The 22780-nt window shown below is 35.0% G+C and overlaps 1 protein-coding gene and 1 pseudogene across 1 annotated transcript in view; one reads left to right on the top strand and one right to left on the bottom strand.

The window, feature by feature from the left end:
• LOC114335466 (transketolase-like protein 2) overlaps nt 1–22780 on the top strand; it is a 54781-nt gene that overhangs the window by 16072 nt on the left and 15929 nt on the right. Inside the window, exon 2 of the mRNA XM_050657911.1 lies at nt 5408–5743. Within this exon, the coding sequence (XP_050513868.1) occupies nt 5408–5743 (336 nt within the window). The remainder of the gene's footprint in view (nt 1–5407; nt 5744–22780) is intronic.
• On the bottom strand, nt 4344–4686 carry LOC114335468 (histone H4-like; annotated as a pseudogene).

Here is a 22780-nt window from a genome sequence, read left to right as displayed (position 1 = left end):
TGTCACATGATGTACTTTCCCATTTAAAAAAATCAAAGTTGTGCCTGTCACCTGAAGAGGTATCGCGTAAAGTTCGAAACACTGATGCTATAATATACTATGATTATTTTAAAAATCGACCTGTCCGAGCGTTTTGCTTATGTGCTAAAAATAAATAAGTTAATATGGGGGGGGGGGGGGGGACACTTATTCCAGCCAGCGCACTGTATAAGCAGTAAATGTGACCTTACTCGCATTACTCTCAACTTTGAACCGATTTTAAGTAGTGACTAATGATTCCTTCCTTAAGTCGGAAAACGAAATTCGTAGCGTCAAAAAGTGATTACCTTTCGATGAATTCATAGAAAGAAAGTACACAATAGTTATAGAAAAGAATGCTTGCAAGGATAGTTTTTATTCTCTTTTTTTGTGTTGTTTTTTTGGTGTGGTTTGGAACCTTTAGCCGTATTATTACGTATTAATTACGTATAATTACGTATTATTACCTATAGCTTATTGCCATTGCTTTTTCTTCTTACATTTTTACTGATGGGCGAATATTCATCCATCCCACTCTAATTCTACTGCATGAATATTCATCGATTTCCCTATATTTGTAATACCGATTCTGGGTACATAAAACTATGAATGTTCACAGTCATATCACCATCCAAACTTATCATTTGATTTGTAGTAACTCTATCCTTGAATAAAAATTTAAAATACACAAGTTTTAATCCTTTTTCGTCATGAGCTTATCTCCACTCTTCCAGTTTTTGTTCTAAATCCCTTTAAGTATTTCAGTTTGTACTTTCACATGAAACTTATCAGTCTTTCCCACACCTGTCCCAAAACTAGGTGTTACTCCCTCATACACGTTTCCCACAATATTGACATATTCACCGAGAACTCCTTCCATATTGAGCGTCCACCACAGAATCTCACTCTATCATAATATGCTTTCTCAAGCATTAATTAATGAATACCAGATGAGCTTTGGTATCTTCATAAGCTGCCTTACAACAAAAATTGCCTGAAAACAATGTGATTATCGGATATTGCGGTTTCTTGGTTTAATTATGTAATGTCTCCCATATTTTTATGGTGTGGTAAGTATTTTTATGGCTCTAGTCAATGCCATGGGTCTGGCATTTTTCGTGCTTGCGTAATTCTATTAAATAAACCTATTAATCAACTTGTTCCTGTCTCTCCTAAAGATGTCAATACTTTCCCGAACTTAGTTATTTTTTTGGTGACAATTGTTGTTACTGTCTTCGTTAGCCGTTAGGTCAACTGGATTTCTGTCAAATTCTTCATTTAATAAACTGTCAAAGTACTCTTTCCATCGCTTTTTGACATCCTTTTCGTGAAATAGTATTTTATTACTTTCATTTCATATACATTTATCACAGCTCAGATCTTTGCTATTTTATATTATCTTTGTTCAAAATCGTGTAGATTTGTATACGCTTCCGTTTTAGCTTTTGCTACTGCTACTTTCGGTTCCTTTTTGGCGACCGTATAGTTTTGAAGATTTGCGTCCGATCTATTGGTCTTGCCAATGTTTATATAATTTTCTCTTTATCGGTTTATTTGTCAACATGTGCAATATTCTTTTACAATAAAGATTAGGTTTAATTTTGTAACCAATCTAGCATCATAATGTATGTTTATTACCGCTATTCGTATTTATTGTTAGATAATATACGGTCGTTAGTTGTATCATAAAATAATTGTATAATCTAATAATGAGATTATATGTATATAAAATGCCTATCCAAAAATATCAGCCATTTTACAAACAGAACTAGAGAAGGCTATGAACCAATTAAGAAATAAAAAAAAACTCCAGAGATCGATTGCATAGGTACCAGCGGAGATCTAGCTAGCGTAGATGTAATACTGAATATGTGCAACATGAGATGGATCACAGGTGAATGACTTGATGAGTGGTACACCTGTCAATCAGGACCGTTTTATCCATTAGGCAATATAGGCAGTTGCCTAGGGCGGAAAATTATGAGAGGGCGGCAAAAGCAAAAATACGCAAAATGGTACCTGTTTGAAGGGCGTCTACTAGAGAATTGCCTAGGGCGTCAATTGATTCAAGTGCGGCCTTGCTGTCCACTGTGAAAGAGCTTCATATGAAAGACATACTATTAAAGACTATGCTAAACCGACCATACCAAAAATACTTCAGCCACATAGGCAGAAGAACGGGGTCATGGAGCTAGTGTTAATAGAAGGAAATGTAGACGGTGGAAGACCAAGAGGAAGATCTCCAATACAATGGACAGACCAAGTAAAGACTTTGATGGGACCCTACACGAAGCCGTCCATCTGGCACAGGATCACAGCGAATGGAGACAGTAAGCTAATAATATGTAAATCAAAAATGAATAACCATTTTCAATTCCGTTGCAACACGAAACTACAGCCGCATCATTATTCCAGATCAATCGGAGAGTGCAGCAAGCACCTCTACCGGTTTCGAAACTTACTAGTCTCTCATCAGGAGGCACATATGCTGCTCTCTCTGACCCAACTAGTACAAACCCCGGCGTGCAGTCACGGATTGTAACGAACGAAATAGCAGGGATGCCCTAGCATCAACTGCTAGCAAAACACTAAGTTTTCAATCTAATAGCACATAGAACAACACCCAAAAATGCTGTTCTAAATCCTACAAGACTGAAACCAATGGGAACCTTCTCTGGTAACACCTCCGAGGCTACCAGAGGATACCAGAGAAGGTTCTACCTAGGAGGTTCTACCTAGAAGGTTCTAACTAGGACAAACTCCGGCGTGCAGTCACGGATTGCAACGAACGAAATGACAGGGATGTTCTAGCGGCAACTGCTATCAAAAAACTAAGTTTTCAATCTAATAGCACATAAAACAACACCCAAAAATGCTATTCTAAATTCTACCAGACTGAAAACAATGGGAACCTTCTCTGGTAACACCTCCGAGGCTACCAGAGGATACCAGAGAAGGTTCTACCTAGGAGGTTCTACCTAGAAGGTTCTAACTAGGACAAACTCCGGCGTGCAGTCACGGATTGCAACGAACGAAATGGCAGGGATGCCCTAGCGGCACCTGCTAGCAATGGTGAGATGGTTTTACCGTCAACAGTTTTTTTAATTTTTATAAAAAAAATATCCAACTTAGTTGGCGCTCAATATCATTACATTCTGCAAATATTTTGTGATAAATGTGCTAACAACCTACTCTGTTTTGAATTTTTTGCATACTTATCTTATCAAACTAAGTTATGTAACGTACTTAGCTATCTCACTAATATACCTATTTATTTTATACAACATTAAATACATTACGGCTCCTAATAACATATAACATGCAAGGGAATATCCAACATAAAATACATTCTACAAAAGTGTGATAAGCTCATGGCAATGTCATATTATTATGTCAGTGATTTAATGAATAGGTCACCTCTAGCATTTAACAGTAAACAGCAGTTGGAACGGATGATAATACGATAATACAGTAATTAAATGATAGTTCGAAGAAACAGTTCAATCACCTGCAATACACTGAGGATACTTTACCAATCTTAAATAAAAAAATGTAATCAATAGTAAAGACGAGTCTTAACGAGTTAGGGTCTTACGCTGCTCTATGATAAAGTTACAGTAATCACAAATAAAATCTTAGATTTTCAAGATCACAAACAATCATAGAACAAATAACAGAACTTATGTACACATAAGATCGATTATCACTTACATAATTTAAAGATTCTAAAGTAAGAAATATAAGAAATAAGGTCGTACGAATTGGGCACGAATCCACACAAATAGGGGCAGTAATCACTTACGCGAAAGAAAATTAGAATAAAAAAATATGAGATCAATCTTAGGAACAAAACTAGTTAATGAAGAAGAATCAAGAGTGAGAACCAATAAAAACAATAAAAGAATAAATTGGAGGAGACCACCCTCAGTAGTGATAAAAGAACATCGAATTTAATGATTTATTTCAATATCAATCTTAAAGACAACATGACAAGATGCAGAAACAAGCATTGGAACTCATAAACAACGCAGCAAAGCTACATCAGAATTATGAGAAATAAATCAAAGAGCACTAATCCACCTCAAAAAGAAAACTGCTAATGCAGTTTCTTCTTCTTGTAGTGCTTATCTGTTTCTGATGTTGGCGACCATCATGACAATTTGTACTTTGCAGACTGCTGCTCTGAAAAGATTTGTAGTTGTTGTGTTGAACCACGTACATAGATTTTTCAGCCAGGAAATCTTTCGCCGTCTAAGTTCTTCTTCTACTTCCTACGTTCCTTGGTAACTCATCCAATATACCACTGCATATACCTAAAACTTAACTTTAAGGATGGAAATTAATAGCAATTAACCACCAAAACCGTACAAAGTACGACCTTGTCGTTTAAGTGCATATACAACATCCATAGCAGTTACTGTTTTCCTTTTGGCGTGCTCAGTATAGGTAACGGCATCTCTAATAACGTTTTCCAAAAATACTTTCAACACACCTCGTGTTTCCTCATAGATTAAACCAGAAATACGTTTTGCTCCTCCGCGACGAGCTAATCTTCTTATAGCAGGCTTGGTAATACCTTGGATGTTGTCACGTAATACTTTACGGTGACGTTTAGCGCCACCTTTTTCCTTTGCCCAAACCTTTACCACCCTTTCCACGTCCAGTCATGGTACAATCAGTTCAGTTGTCCTGGAATTACTCATACTGAGTACGTAATTACTCATACTGCACTGTAAAGCTACGTAGAAAAGTTATAGAACAATTTTTGCGAAAAAAAATAGGGAAAATTTACCCAAAAATGGTTTCGAGTGGTGGCGAACTTTGAAAAATCGTATCTCGGATACTTTGAACCATTAAAAGACTTTATCAAAAGCCATTTTGAAATGGAAGGATAGAAGTATTTTATTTTATCTTTAAATCAATGCCTATTACCCGTGGAAAAAAGGTTTGCGGCAAAAAACAAAATCGCGTTCTTTCGTGTTTTTTTTTGCTTCATTTTTTTTAATATATTTATGCCAAAAAAATTATTTTGGACTTTTGAAAGTGACATATTAGGAAATTCAATTTTGCACAACTTTTCTGTAGATGTATATCTACATACGAAAAGTGCATAGAATTCATCCTAATGCACCGTAGTGCATAAGGACTAGTTCATCCGTTTCTCAAACATGCACTCTTAAATGTGAAACAATAAAACACCTTTAACTTTCTAGTTCCTTTCAGCTTCAGCCATTTTTTTTCGAACATAATCAATAGCCTAATAGGAGGCTTATAAATCGATAAATATGCCATGCTATTGTAATGAATTTTTTAATTTATTTGTTGTATAAATTGTTAACAATTTATGGGATGAAGAATGTTAGACTAATTTTAAACAATTTAATTTCAGCCATCCCACTACATCCTCCTCAATTGCCGACATTCTTTCAGTCCTCTTCTTCAGAACCATGCGCTACAAAGTTTCAGCTCCCAGAGACCCATCCAGCGACCGTTTCGTTCTTTCCAAAGGTCACGCTGCTCCAGCTCTTTACGGAGCATGGGTCGAGAACGGCGTTGTAGCCGCTGCTGACTTAAAGAAGCTGAGACAATTGGGATGTGACCTCGAAGGTCATCCTACACCTCGTTTGAACTTCATCGATGTTGGTACTGGATCCCTAGGACAAGGTCTCGCTGTAGCTGCTGGTATGGCTTATCTTGGCAAATACATCGAGGAAGCCCCTTACAGGTAAGTGAAATATACATTTTCGTTGTTAAGAACAGGTCGACAGAAATATATGATACCGCAAAGGTGAGACCGATCGAGAACTTTGGTTACGCGACGTTGTCAGATCAATCGAGTTTCAAAGGTTTTTCGTGTGCTTTGGCTAAAAGAGCCAGTATGTTGCCGCTGAGCTACGGCCATCTACAGTATATCTGCACAGTATATTGGACTATGTCAATCTGAAAAAAGGAAATCCTTGAAATATGCTACTTCCGACTATCATGCATAGTTCCAAGAATGCCGAGAAATAAAAATGAAAAAATTGGGCCTCTCACAAATGAAACCAAAGCTTTAACTGTCATCGTTCATAGCAGTTGTTTGAATTGGCGCCATGCTACTATGAAATTTCTACGATTAATAATTAGTCTTAAGGTGATACAGTAGCAATCAACAGGTAGCAAAAACGCGTTCCAAGATTGCGGCTGTAATTTTGAATATTTTTTCGAGATATTTGGCACACGTATTCGTAATATAATAAAGAATGGCAGTACAGAGCCCAATTTGAAAAATATATTAATATGTGGAAATTACTCTGTAATTAAATACAATATTAAAAAAACTAGCCTGTACCGCCATTAAGAAGAACAAAAAAATACACTTTCTTCAAATAAACTTTTTTATCCGATGCCTAGATTTTGTGTCATTTTGGAACTACTAAAATTTTTTATTTCATTAGTAGTTCCAAAATGACACAAAATCTAGGCATCGGATAAAAAAGTTTATTTAAAGAAAGTGTATTTTTTTGTTCTTCTTAATGGCGGTACAGGCTGGTTTTTTTAATATTGTATTTAATTACAGAGTAATTTCCACATATTAATATATTTTTCAAATTGGGCTCTGTACCGCCATTCTTTATTATATTACGAATACATGTGCCAAATATCTCGAAAAAATATTCAAAATTACAGCCATAATCTTGGAACGAGTTTTCGCTACCTGTTGATCGCTACTGTTTCCTCTTAATAGGTGGCTTTTCTGACCAAACATGGGGTGATGTAGGTCACTTTTTTGTTTCTTTTTCTCAATCTCAGAAATCACGTTCCTTCTGATGTTGGAGGATCGTTCATGTTGAAGGGAATAACTGGTAAACTGAAATAGGTTTTAACACTCAGATATTATTCGAGCAGTCCCATTTATAGCGTAATTAATGTGGTGAGTGTGATCAGCGCAGATCCAAACTGGTATTGAACACTCTGCTGCAGAAAAATTCAAAGTCGGGCCTGATGTTTTTAGCATACTTGGCTGAGCTCCCCTTGTTCCAGGTAACGTACGAATTATATAATTTCTTGAGAAAATTTTTCCTTCAGTTTCCCTACAATGACTATGCAGCCAAATGACTTACATGCAAATGTAAGAGTGTGACCCAATTTTACCTCCCTTATTTTAGTTATATTGAGTGAAAACAGAACTCATGATAATTAGCAAGAAAAGGATAAGAGAAGCAACTCTACGATGCACTGAAGCACTACAACTACCTCGGCACCATAATAACGTACAGAATGGATCAATAACCACGAGATAAAGGCGCGCATCGGAAAAGCTAGATTCACCTTTAAACGGATGAGGGCCTTCTTCAAAAGCCACAATCTCTCACTCGGTATAAAATAAGAATGCTGCAATGCTACGTCCTCTCTGTTCTGTTTAATGGTTTGAATCGTGGATCTTGAACGAAGATATGGATAAGAGATTGAAAACGTTTAAGATGTGGTTGATTGCAAATGAAGAGGTCCCTATCAGAAGAATGAAGAGAGAAAGCTACAGCACTTCGGTCACATTCATGATGCAAAATGAATCCAGATATGACCAATACAAACCATCCAGTAGGTAAATTTATTTGGAAGGCGAGGTCTAAGAATAAGAAGAACGTACTGACAAAGTCAAGATTGCCATGATTATCGCCAACATTCGTCACCGATAGACACATCAAGAAAAAGAAGATATACCAATATAATTTCCTAGTAATTTGCTGAATCGTTTTTTAGCAATAGATTAATTTCGGACTACGTGTATTTAGTTAAGGTGGTTTTTATGGATTCTTCTGCATTTCAACATTTTGTTTAATTCTTAATTTTCTGATTGCTAGTTACCATATATTTGTCTTCGTCGTCCCAGAGATTGTTTGTCTTCAATGCTTGATTATACTATTACTACGTATTGTGTCTTACAAACAAGTACCCCGCACAAACCTTATGGAAATTAGGTCCCAGTGGATTTAGTTCATACTTTGGGAAAATACTCTTTGAAGCATCCTGATAAAACGATCTCATGGGCACAACTCAATCGTATGAAGGATTTTCAAGATATAGAGGCACAAACTCGGAAAATTATAAGATTTGCTGGGTATTCCAATCCCCTGAGTTACTGGTTATCTGGCAACATGTAGAAGTTTGGATCAAGGAAAAGTACTAGTAGTCTAGGATTTTTTCCTGGCTATCCAATGGCGACTTTTACTTTGACTTTGATCTTCAGCGGACGTCATCTTCTAGAGTTTCAAGGGTTTTCGGCATTAAATTGATATAAACACATTACTCATGGGTTTTTGGGATCGCTAAACACGAATATGCCATCAGAATTGACCTCCGGAGGACGTGTTGGCCAGGGCCACTGCAAGGGAAGTCATCTTCTAGGGTTTCGATGGTTTTCGGCATTTAATTGATGCAAATGAATTAATAGAGGGTTTTTTGAGGTCGCTAAACACGAATATGCCACCAGAACTGACTCCCGGAGCACCTGGTTTCCAAGGTCAATGAAAGGCGCTCCTGGAGTTTCGAGGGTGTTTGGTACTACATTAATGCAAACAAATTAGTTATAGGTTTTTGGGGTTGCTGAACACGAATGCGTGATCAGCACAAACACAGGAGCACCTGGTGCCTAAGACAGGTTATCTTCTGGAGTTAAAAACCTAAGAGTAATCCATTTGATTCCTCCATTTGATTTCTTCAAAACTCCAGAAGATGACCTGTCTTAGTCACCAGGTGCTCCTGTGTCTGATCACGTATTCGTGTTCAGCAACCCCAAAAACCTATAACTAATCCGTTTGCATTAATGTAGTACCAAAGACTCCAGGAGCCCCTTTCATTGACCTTGGAAACCAGGTGCTTCGTGAGTCGGTTCAGGTGGCATATTCGTGTTTAGCGACCTCAAAAAACCCTCCAGTAATTCATTTGCATCAATTAAATGCCGAAAACCATCGAAACTCTAGAAGATGACGTCCCTTGCAGTGGCCCTGGCCACCACGTCCTCAGTAGGTCAATTCTGATGGCATATTCGTGCTTAGCGATCCCAAAAACCCATGAGTAATCTGTTTATATCAATTTAATGCCGAAAACCCTCGAAACTCCAGAAGATGACGTCCGTTAAAGGTCAAGGTCAAAGTAAAGGTTGCCATTGGATAGCCAGGAAAAAATCCTAGACTACTAGTACTTTTCCTGGATCCAAACTTCTACAAGTTGTCAGATAACCAGTAACTCAGGGAATTGGAATACCCAGGAAATCTTATAATTTTCCGAGTTTGTGCCTATATATCTTGAAAATCCTTCATACGATTGAGTTGTGCCCATGAGAACTTTTTATCAGGATGCTTCAAAGAGTATTTGCCCAAAGTATGAACTAAATCCACTGGGACCTAATTTCCATAAGGTTTGTGCGGGGTATTCTCTTTAAAAACCCACAAAAATGTATTTCCACTGGATGTATTTATCTATCAACTGACAGACGCGGATTTGAAGATTTGCCGCCCCTGGGCTACCACATTTTCCCTCCTCCCCTGCCATTTTTTACGTTTTTACCAAATTTTGCCGCCCCCTGAATTCTGCCGCCCTGGGCTGTAGCCCATTCAGCCCATATGTAAATCCAGCCCTGTCAACTGAGTGCAAAAAATTGCAATCTGATTGCACCAAGTGTTTAAGGATCAATTTTATATCTACACATTTCATACTTAACTCTTTTTTCGTGTCATTCGGCATGCAGCTCGGCGTTACAAAACTATTTTTAAAATGACTGTGCACATGTTCGCACTTTTTTGCAAGTTTTTTTTTAAATACAATTACTCAGATTGTCATGTTAATTTTTTTGTGGAATTGATAAAAAAATAGTTATTTTTGGATATCCTAATATGTAACCGGAATTGCGTAAACGAACTAAGGTCAAAGATGTCACCTTACGATCAGCTGTTTACTATACATATAACAACTACATACATTAAAGCAACATGCGATTAATCTTTCAATAGTATTACATATGCGATAAAATTTATAATGTTCCTGTCGAATGTAAAAAAGCTTGCGAAGTTTGCAATTAGTGTTAGCATAAAAAAATGCGTATAACTAAGGACCTTACTAAGTATGCTAAAATGCGTATAACTAAGGAACAGAATATAAAATTTTAACAAAAAGAAGAACTAACTTTGTTGACCTCTGATGTATTAACCCTTACGATCCTGAATTAATTTATTTAGAAAATTTTATTTTTTTATGATTTTGATGTATTCAGGAGAAGGTTTTAAAACAAAATACATACATTTTTTTCTTAATTATTTTTGATTTTTTTAGAAAATTGCCGTTACATAAACATGTAACGCTAGGAAGATATAGGAGCAAACATATTTAAAAATTTTCCGATTATAAATTTCAAAATAACCAACAAATACAAATCTAGATAAATGAAAAATCATAATCAAGTTATTGTAGATGAAAATCTATGTTGCACTTGATGCACACTCCCACATTGCACTTGCAGCCCATGGTACGCACATATGAACTACAGCATTCATCTGCAAAACGTCTCCATTTCTTATCAGGAATATAGGTCAGGAGATGATCAATATTATCATATCTTGTATCTACGACTACACTGCTTTGCACGAAGATGGCCTGCCTGCATCTTTTGGTTTGGTACCATATTTCGTAAGATACGATGTTACTAGATACCTTCGGAATTCTAGTTGTGGCATAGGCTCACAGGACTTATTATGTCCAGCATCAAGGTAAATAGACCATTATGTCCATAGTTATGTCCAGCATAAATGTAAATAGACACCACCATCATTTTTTAGAGCAAATTCCTACTTGGTATCTAGCTACATTCTAGTCCATAAGATCAACTTCAACTTTCCTTTCGCTAGTTTTTTAGCTTTTGCTGATGATCTCTCTCACTATTTCGTAAAACAAGTTCAACAGGTGCTCTTAGAATTCTCTCGGACAGCCTGTTAAAATCATTATATTCCTCATCACCAAACTCCTCGTCTGTAAGCACATTCAATTATGGGGTTTCAGTACCTATATATAGCATCAACGTCTAAAGTTTCAACGGCATCAATCATCTCTAGCGCTCCTTGAAGAGAAAACCCTTTTCTGGAACAAACAATACATTACAATTCCAAAAGTTCCGATTTTTGCTCCCATATGTTCCTAGCGTTACATATATGTAACGCCAAAAATTAAAGGCATTTTTTACGAAACCAGGATAAAATTTCTAAAAATTTATATTACAGTGAAACTTGGATAATTCGAATCTCAGGGGACCGTTAAAAAATTCGAATTATCCAAAAATTCGAATTAAAAAATAAATCTACAAAAACAAGGATTACCAACAAAAACATCTGCAAATAATGATAAATATTAGTAGTTGATCAGCCAAGAACAGTAGTTGATCATTTTTATCGCTGGAGATGTTTTTGTTCCTACTCTTGCCCGAGTTTTGTCAACCTAAAAAAATGGGCCAAAAAAATTCGGCCAAAATTACCAATTAAAACATTTGCAAGCTATAAAAAAGACCGACTTTATTTTTTTCCAAAGAGATCCGAAATTTTTAGCTGCTTTTTAGAATTTAGCTTCTCAGTAATGACAAAAGTTTCTAAGATATTAAGAAAATATAGTAGAAAATTTCGAATTATCCAAAATATAATTCGAATTATTCACGACTTTTTACCATTACTTATATAGGAAATGCTAGGGACCAGAATAAAAATTCGAATTAAAGAAGATTTCGAATTATGGAAGTTCGAATTAAGCAGGTTCCACTGTATCAATAAGAAAAGACATTAATTGATTCTCAATTGAAAACACTTTAAACAAAATATAATAAATAACAAAAGAATATTAAAAATATACTTACTCAAACTTGAGATCCATTTTTACCGTAAATAATAATCAACGTCACATAAAACACTCAACTAAATAAACAGGTTAGATCAAATCCTCGAACCAACTGCTGAAAACAAGTAAACAAGAAGTGTCCCTTGAAAGTCTTGCATCATCATCTAGTTAAAATTAGAATCACTTCCCGAACTTAAGGCTTAAGATTTTAGCGGTTTCTGCGTTACATATATGTAACGCTAGGAGCTTAAGGATTAAGAGAAACATTTAAGAAGTGGGTATAAGAGGGCTAGAAACCTGAGAAGATAAGGATGTCATCATCATAATCATATATCTTCAAGTGGAGCAAAGGGCACCTTGCGGTGTTTCAAGTAGCATGAAGTATGATGGTTAGGTTACTAATCACACGCATCATCTGTTGAGTCTCATCCAATTTTATTTACTAGTTTTCTCCATTCGCTTCTGTTTTTTGCTATCTTTTTTGCAGCGTTCCATGTTAAATTATTTTCTTTAAGTTCTTTCTCTATTGTCTCTTCCACGTATAAGGTGGTTTTCCCTTTCTTCTTTTGCCGTGAGCATTGTAATGTAGAGCTTTTCTAGCAATATTTGTTGCTGGTTGTCGTAAGGTGTGTCCTATCCACTTCCATTTCTGTTTTTTTATTGTACATTCTATCCTTTCTTCATTTGAGTCTCTACAATTCGTCATTAGTGATTTTGTTTGGCCAAAATATTCTCAGTAGATAAGGATGTATTGACCCCAAATTCAACAGGACTCTTCCGTTGATCAAGAGGAATCTACATAATATATACAAGGGTATATACCAAGGTACCAGGGTATATAATATATACCAAGCTCCTTAATAGTCCGAGCCACTTTTTAGGTTTTTCGCGAGCCGCAATCAAATACGTAGGTATTCAAAAAGTATGTAAAGAAGGTATTTACAATTTTTTTAACTGAACTATTACTTACTGAAAACCGAAATAAAATTACGAAATATTAAAACTTAATTACTTTTTTGTTTTCCTTCTTTTGATAATTCTTTACAATTTCGTGATTAATATGTGGCACTGCTTCTAAGTAATTTATTTTAGATGCTGGTTAGTTAATACTGATAGGTGTTAGGATTTCACGAATTATAAAATGGAATAAAATGGTGCACACAAATACGTTGTTCTTAATTTGAAAATAATTCGACAAGCATCATTTTTTAGGGTACCTACTTGGGATTCTGGTACAAATTTCCAAAATTCGGTATTCGGCGTCGACTTATAGTTTTATTTTCGAGCTTGATCTTCTTGCGTCTCTATTAATTTTAATTCCTCACATGTTGTTTGGGTCATATATTAGTAATAATAAAAAATTCACCTTATGAACTATGTTCATTTCAAATGAATTCAGAAAAAAATGAAGAGACGATTTAACATATTTTAAGTCTTCAAATCTGTTTTGGAGTTCGGTCAATATTCTTTCCGGCTTTTTTATATACCTACTCGTTAAGTTTTTCTAGTTTAATATTGTAAAAAAAAATTTTAAGTCGAGTAAAATGACTAAAATGTAAAATGTGTACCTAATCCAAATTACAAATTATATCCGTAGCAAGAGTTATACAAAAATCGTTCTGGATTCAGTTGATTACTGACTTTTACATTGCGCCACACTTATGTAATGTTCGTTAGCGCAGTTTTCGATGTGTCATATCATTCTTATCTTGGATGGAAATGGAATTGGTTACAAAGTGTTTGATGTTTGTTGTCAGTAATCATTTAAAAGACATTTTGAAACACATCGAACGATAATAATTTTTTTAAATCATATCTACATACAGTAGGAAAAATGAAAGAATACCCATGAACGAACATATAAAACACGCTGTATTTTCCTCTCACCGTGTCATACAAAAAATGGCCGGCGCAAGTACATGTAATAATTATTATTAAAGGTACTTGCGCTGGGCAATTTTCTTTGTGACACGGTGACAGGAAAATACAGCGTGTTTTTTATGTTCGTTCATGGGTATTCTTTCATTTTTCCGACTGTACAAAATATACAATCATATTACAAAATTGAAAAATAACTCGAGTGCAATCGAGAGCCACAAGTAATCCTTCAAAGAGCCGCATGTGGCTCGCGAGCCGCAGTTTGGCCACCCCTGATATATACTATATACAATAGTTTCACCTTTCTTGCTACAACTATCACAAATAGACGGCAGGATTTCAAGAAGGACTTGTGTCTGTTATACAAACTTTTGTGGTGTTTTATCAATTTTCTTCTTCTTCTTTCGTTGTGTTTTATCCATTTTCTTCTTCTTTTTTTGTAGAGATGACTTTGTCTGTTTTTCAATGTGTTCCATTAAGTTGTCGTTCCATCGTTTTCGTGGTCCTCCCACGATCGATCGTCTTCCTATTGGGGAACCGTCTCTCGTCATCCTTACTACTCTATTTGTTGTCATTCTGGTTATATGATCGTTTCATTCTACTCTACTCTTTCTTGCCCAGTCCTTGACGTTCTCTGTATCTTCGTTGTATATCTGTACTTCTAGTTCTGTCCCATAGTGTCTTACCATCGATTTTTCCAATGGTTTGCATCTCTACTGTTTCTAACATTCTTTTTGTTCTCTTTGTGTCAGGTCGTGTTTCTGCCACGTGTGTCATTATTGTACTCCGGTCAACTTACACATCCGAGGTTACAAAAATTGGATGTAGTTCTGCATAAAGGAACCAACCCACATTTTGTCAGTTTAGAGATAATGAAGTTTTCGATTATAAAAATGAGTATTCTATAAAATGCAAAACAGAACCAACCTATTTATGTGCATAGTCACGCCGTATGTGGAATAACACCCTTACATATACAGTAAAACGTGGTTACAGAATTCTGCACAAAGGAACCAAACGGGTTGGTTCCTTTATGCAAATCCCATACCTAGTTATTCTATTGTTGGTTCCGGTTGTGTTTACATAAACCGCTATCTTTCAGTTACATTTAAGTGTAAACATAGACATAGAAAAGGAAGTAAAGTTACAGCAGAGAATCTGCTAAGCGATTACATAAATATCATAAAAAAAAATCCCTTACAGTTTACGAAAATGCAAAAGGAAAATTTTTTTGACACCAAAGATGCAGAAAAGCTTATTATAATAATAGTCTCCCGTTTTATACCGCTCACGTGGCTTTGGGAGTATTGCAGGGTAGTCTGCTATATCTAGGGCCTACGGTATACAAGGAAGGTAACAGGGCCAGTGCTACGCTTCAACCGCCTATTATTACCCCTGGTTTTACCCAAGGTACTCATTTTAGTCAGGCTGAGTCGACCTGGGGCCTATAAACATTTTAAAAATGTCTAGTTGTTGTTGCCGGCGGTAGGATTTGAACTCCGGACCACCGGCACGCTAGTCTAGCACACTACCACTCGGCTACGCCGGCCCAGAAAAGTTTATTACCAACCGCAAAGTAGATACGTCTGGAGGGAAAATTAATTGGCTTCATTTGAAAGAAATAAAAATTTATAAAGACAAATCATTTGAATTATTTATGTCAAAAACACACAGGGAAGACTATGTTCTAGTAGGCATTTCAAAGAAATCAAAAGGCAGACCTTGTTTAGATAACACAAGGAATATCTTTTCGCTATCTCTAACTTAATATCGCCCAAAAAACTTGAAGACATCTCATCTTTCCTACATCTTATTCCTGAAAACGTTAAGCACCACTATACTACTCTGACAAGTGATACTAATGTTGAAAATTATCTTGATGGTTACGACACTAATTTAGATTTAGAATTTGACGGATAATATATGCAGTTTATTTGATAAATAAAATATTTAGACTTCCAAAGTTAGTCCTGTCGCCAGGGGGGGTACAACGGCCTCGTTAATTCAGATGGACTTACCCAAGTTTTTTTTATGTATTTTGACCCGTAGAACACGAATTTTTTGGGTAACAGTTGATCCGGATGTCGATAAGATTGTTATAGACCAAGAACTTGAGGAATCAAATAACAGCGATTTTTGGCAAAACAAAACAATATTTTGTATTTTTTGGGTCATTTTAAGCAAAAAATATTTCTACAAGTTTTTTAGTAGGATGCACAGTTTTCGAGATAAACGCGGTTGAACTTTCAAAAAATCGAAAAACTGCAATTTTTAAACCCGAATAACTTTTGATTAAAAAGTAAAACAGCAATTCTGCTTAGCGCCTTTGAAAGTTCAAGTCAAATTATGTCGGTTTTGATTATTTGCATTGCTAAAAATTTATTGTGTTATTGTTAAACAAAGCTACAAACAACTAGTGCGTGAGTGATGTTTCTATGATTTCTCATTTAAAATCGAACGAGTAGGTAGAATAGGTACTAGTGCAATCAAGACTATTTCTACGTTACATGCGTTAAAACGCATGTAAAAGCACGGGAAACCCTACGTGTTTATAGCTTTGTTAAACAATAAAAAAATAAATTTTTACCAATGCAAATAATCAAAACCGATATAATTTGACTTAAACTTTCAAATGCGGTAAGCAGACTTGCTATTTTTTTTTTAATCAAAAGTTATTCGGGTTAAAAAATTGCAATTTTTCGATTTTTTTAAAATTCAACCGCGTTTATCTCGAAAACTGTGCATCCTACGAAAAAACTTGTAGAAATATTTTTTACTTAAAATGGCCCAAAAAATACAAAATATTGTTTTGTTTTGCCAAAAATCGCTGTTATTTGATTCCTCAAGTTCTTGGTCTATAACAATCTTATCGACATCCGGATCAACTGTTACCCAAAAAATTCGTGTTCTACGGGTCAAAATACATAAAAAAAACTTGAGTAAGTCCATCTGAATTAACGAGGCCGTTGTACCCCCCCTGGCGACAGGACTAAGTGTAAAGTGTTATTTTTAATCCATATTGAATAAATATCAGAGTGGTTCCAATATTTAAATTTTATAATCCAGGTATTCACATTATGCAAAAAGGAACCAAGCCACATAAAAACAAAATAACATTTTTTATAATATGGTCATTAAATTATCTTAGATTTACACCAAGAAATTAGTTTTACCCATAAATGAACACTTAATAATTCAAACTGCTCTACTACATTTTTTGCAATTGGAATACATAAAACCTGTCGTAGCTCATTTTCATATATTTTGGGTTGGTTCTTTTATGTATAACTACATCCAATTACCATCAAGCTGAAAATTGGCAGGATTGTTCAAAATACCGTCATAAATGAAATCTAAAAAGTCCTCATAAATCCGACCCGAGCTAAAAAATTTACGCGGGGTCAAAGGTCACCAAATATAGTTTTATCATAAAATTAGTTCGAACAAAAAATATAGACTAAATAATTATCTATAAAAAATGTCTTATTACTTTTTTTCCTAAGAGCTACCGTTTTTGAGATATAACGATTCAAAAAGTTGTAATCGTCATAATATGCGCACACGTTTCCACACCACCTTTGAGGTTACTTAGCGCGTTTTTTAACGTGGTTTCCCCAGTAGGCTATTCCACGGATCTGTTGTGATTCTGTTTAATTTGAAGCTATAGAATAATGGATATTGGCAAGGGTTAAAATTGATAAAAGTTATAAAAAGCGGTAGGTATAAATAAAAAAAAAGGGAAATCGTATTTGAATTCAACACGAGCAAGGACAGCTTTGGCTATAGCATCAGAACGAGTCCGAGCTATTCCCAGAATCGAATCTTTTAATGTTAGGGTACTTACTTGTTTAATTTTACGGCGAGAATCCGATGGCTTTTTTTTTCACGCTCTTCATTACATTCCTGGCCGCAAAATAAGCATCGTTTTTTAAAACAAAAAGCTGGTTCACTTACACGTGCTCTAGTAAGAGGAGGACTTTTGTTAGATGTACTGGCTTCTTGTTTTTCATGTTTTCTTTTAATAGCTGCAGCAATAGAACATTTTCGAGTATAACTTTTACGACATTCCACATGTATGGTCACAGATTTGTGCCCTTTAAAGAAATTCTAAAAATTCATCAGCTCTTTCAGTACTTGCATTGATTAATGTTTTTATACCACGTTCAACGGTAACAATTTCACCTTCACTTAAAATTTTAGCACAAATAAAACAATATTCTGACATTTATTTATAACAATGAAAATAACACGAAATAGATTAAAAAATATAGGTTTAACATTTAACACGTATTTTCACTCCGGAGTAGTTTTTTTCCTGGAAGCCGTCTGTTGTGAACCGGTTGTACTGTAGCCACTTGGCTTATTGTACATCTTCCATTCGTTTATGAAACCCATTCCAGAATTCTGGAACCCTGGGTGGGTGGGAGCCATATATATTTGGAGTCACTTCGATGTCTCCGAAAAGAGTTTGCCGCCTTCGATCCAATGCCTCACAGTCATGCAAAATATGGTTGAATATGTTTCAGGTTCTCTGTTACAGAGTCTGCAGCTCAAGTCTCCACGAAACAGCCCCCATTGTATGCAGATGCAGGTGACCCTTAACTAGCACATGTCCAGTGAGGAAACCTGTTATGACTCGTGAGCTGATTCCTGCTTGTTTTCAGCAGTAACTCAGCCCTACTAGCACATGTATGTATGTCCGATATACATCTTGCCATGTGTTTGACCGGGTACACTCTCCGTGTGAGTTGTGTTGGCTTCGGATCCAGGCTTTTTTTCATTTGCGGACGGTGTTTTTTGGCACTCCCACGGCCGGCTCTGGACCCAGGTATTTTGTAGCTGATGCTCTCTTGGCAAGTGCATCAGCTCTTCCATTGCCGTATATGCCCCGATGACCTGGAACCCATACCAGTATAACATTGTTATGTTGTGCCAGTCTGTCAAGTTCTTGTCGACATTCCCACACCAGCCTAGAGTTCACCTTAGGGCTTATAAGAGCCCCAATGGCTGCTTGGCTATCTGTGCATATGTTAACCCGCTGCAGATCGAATGCACTGCGGAGTAGTACTCACGACTAATTAATACCTCGAGGGTGTCATCTACCTGAAGGATTTCGCCACCCAGGAAGATTACGGTGTAATTTGCACAATAGTAAACAAACTAAATTTGCATAAAGTTTATTGTAAAACTGAAATGTTTATTAGTACTTAGCAATAAACATTTTGCCTAGAAAGTTGGCTTTCATTGTTATTATTATGTTCAAACCCTTCTGAGAAAAGAATAGGTAGGGTGATTAGATTAGCCGACGTACCGATAGAACGTGTTTATTTCGACAAAACCCATGTTTACAAATTGAATAAGACGCATAAGTAAAAAGAATTATTATAAGTTAATACTTTGTCATATCAATTTACTATTTTTGTTGGGAATAAGCCGTAAAATTGAAATAATAATTCTTATTATTTTCGCGTTACATTCACTTTGTAAAGATTTTTTTGTTGGCACTGTAATATAATACAGCTTATACATTGTATCCCTCGGTAGACCGCAAGCTGTATAGTAGAAACATTATCATATTTATAATATCTTATATTATTATTTGTAATATAAGTTAAGTTGACCGATAGAATATTATTTTTACTTGTATTACAGCTTCAGTGACGTATAATATGTGATGTACTAATAATATGACGATTAGAACTCTTTCAACTCTTTCAATCGTTGTATCTCAAAAACGGTGGCTCTTAAAAAAAGTATTAAGACATTTTTATAGATAATTATTTAGTCTACATTTTTTGTTAGAACCAATTTTATGATAAAACTATATTTGGTGACCTTTGACCACGCGTAAATTTTTTAGCTCGAGTCGGATTTATGAGGACTTTTTAGATTTCATTTATGACGGTATTTTGAACAATCCTGCGAATTTTCAGCTTGATAGTAATTACTGTATCCTCACTCCTATTTTTGAGTCTAAATAGACCGGTCTATTGGTCCACTGACTGTCTTGTAAATTCTGCCTTCATTTGTTTACAGATATTTTGATTTCTCCATATTGGTTCCCTACACTGTTTCATTCAGGTATTCTGTATATTTGCTCTATTCATTTAATCTTCCCCTTCTGTTAGGAGCTTTCTGTAGCTAGATAGTGTGATACCTAGATATTTAAACTGTATCACTTGCTCTATTATCTGATCATCATCATCATCAATGGCGCTACAACTCTTCGTGAGTCTTTGCCGCGTTTACATGTTTGTCGGTCCTGTGTCACTAATTCCTATTGTCGCACTCCCATTTTCTCTACATCTTCTTTGACTGCATCTTTCCACCTTTTTCTAGGCCGCCCTACAGACCTTCCATCTGGCCTTTCCCAAAACACACTGTTTATAAGGCGATTGTCGTTACTGCGTATCACATGCCCTGCCCATCTGAGTCTATAAGCCTTTATATATCTGACTAGATTTTCTTTTCCGAATAGAGACTCTAGGTCGTTATTGTATCTGCGCCTCCATTCGTTTGTCACGCTGTCTCTGCAAGGGCCATATATTATTCGAAGGATTTTACGTTCCCACACCAGCAATTTATTTACTTCTCTTTTTGTTAGCGTCCATGTTTCGCTTCCATACGCTTCCATTATCTGATGCTCCAGCTCTAATTTACATCACATTAGATTTGCTAATATAACCATACATTTTGTCTTTTTTTTAGAAAATTAACACGTTAAATTTTCTGGTGGTTATACTGGTGCAGCCCACATTGTAAATCATCTCTCTTCACTTAAAGAGATTGCGTCGTCTGCTTAGCAGATTATTAAAGTTGTTTTTCTCCCATGTTGGTGCTTTTATTCAATGTAATTTTTAAAAATGATTAATTTTTTACTGCCTAATATTGAGCTAATAGTTATTTATCATATAAGCATTGTTTATCTACACATGTTTATCTACACATTGGTCTAGTTATACAATGATATGTGTTAAAACTACACGTTTAAGGCACGCATGTGAAAATTTGCAGAATGGGCGAAGCGAGTTCTACAATTCACATGAGTGCCTTAAAAATGTACTTTTTAACACGCATATCATACAATATTTTTTCTACAAACGTAATTACAGGACAATATCTACAAAAACTTTTACTTGAACTTGACTGACATTCCATTTTTATATTTTTTTGACACATCAAAATTGCCTATTAGACCAGTAAGGATCTGCGAAAAAACGTCTATTTTTGGAGGCGAGAGGTGGCATTCGGATTTTTGCAGATAAAGTTAGGTGACACCTTCAGTAATAATAAATTGACTTATGCTCCTTCTCAAATATGCCCGGAACATTAATAAAAAAATTAAAATATTTAAAAATTTCGAAAAATATCGATTTTTTTCTGCTTTCTTTGCTTATAACTTTAAAACGATTCGTTTTGGAACAAAGTCGTAGCGAAATAAAATAAAGATAATTGAATTTTGTATGATATACGACTGGTAAAAAATGTCTTAAGGTATTACCTTTTCTGCAATATAGCAATAAATACAAAATAAGGGGGCAAAATAAGTCTGTTGTTATTCAATATTTTTTAACCACTTTGGTGGCACTTAGAACCTTAGTAATTCGCTTAGAAAATTATTTGTAACATACTTAAATCGTGTACCAAATTTCATTAAAATCGACCTAATAAATTTTGCATAATAAATTTGCAATCTAAATATTTTTAAAAAAGTTCAAATTTTTTAAAATCTTTTTGAACAAAAAGTAGACCATTTAGAAGTTGGCTAATTTTTTCACATATAAAGAAGTGCTCTACCTATCTAATACACTTTACAGAATTAAAATCGGATTATTTAAGGGGCCCCAGCAATGTTTTAAATTTATAAACAATTTTTTGGCTTATAAACAAATAGCTTTGTTTAATAATAAAAAAATTAATTTTTAGCAGTGCCAATAATTAAAACCGGTATACCGGTATGACTTAAACTTTCAAATGCTGTCAGCAGAATTGCTATTTTATTTTTTAATCAAACGTTATTCGCGTTCAAAAATTGCAATTTCTCGATTTTTTGAAAGTTCCACCGCGTTTATCTCGAAAACTATGCATCCTACGAAAAAACTTGTAAAAACATTTTTTGCTTAGAATTACCCAAGAAATACAAAAAATGTTTTATTTTGCGAAAAATCGATTTTATGTAATTCCTCAAGTTCTTTGTTTATAACAATCTTATCGTCATCCGGATCAACTGTTACCCAAAAAATTCGTGTTCTACGGGTCAAAATACATTAAAAAACTTGGGTAAGTCCATCTAAATAAAGGAGCCCGTAGCACTCCCTCCTGGCCACAGCACTAATTTGTTTATAAGCCAAAAAATTGTTTATTATAACTTTAAAACATTGCTGAGGCTGCTTAAATAATCCGATTTCAATTCTGTAAAGTGCATTAGATAGGTGGAGTACTTCTTTATATGTAAAAAAATTGACAAATCTTTGTATGCTCTAGTTTTTGTTGTGCAAGATTTTAAAAATTTTTAATTTTTTAAAGAAAGTTTAGATTGCAAAATTATTATGCAAAATCTAGTAAGTCAATTTTAATGAAATTTGGTGTACGGTTTTAGCACATTACAAAAATTTTCTAAGCGAATTAGGAAGGTTCCAAGTGTAACCTAAGTGATGGAAAATCATTGAATAAAGACAGGCTTGTTTTGCCCCCTTATTTTATATTTATTGCTATTTTGAAGCAAGGGTGATAAATTAAGACATTTTTAACCAATCTGATATAAAATTTAATTATCTTTGTTTTTTTTTCCCATACGACTTTGTTCTAAAATGAGTAGTTTTTAAGTTATAAGCAAAAAAAGTAGAAAAAAAAACGAAATTTTTTTGAAATTTTTAAATATTTTATTTTTTTTTACTAATCTTCCGGGCATATTTGAGAAGGAGCATAAATCAATTATTATTAACGAAGTTATCACCTAACTTTATCCGCAAAGATCTGAATGCCACCTCTCACATCCACCTAAAAACAGATCCATACGGTCAATAGG

Source organism: Diabrotica virgifera, chromosome 8, assembly GCF_917563875.1.
Source record: "Diabrotica virgifera virgifera chromosome 8, PGI_DIABVI_V3a".
NCBI classification, from domain to species: domain Eukaryota; kingdom Metazoa; phylum Arthropoda; class Insecta; order Coleoptera; family Chrysomelidae; genus Diabrotica; species Diabrotica virgifera.
Note: the sequence above shows the minus strand (reverse complement) of the source record. Positions and strands in the feature narration are given on the sequence as shown.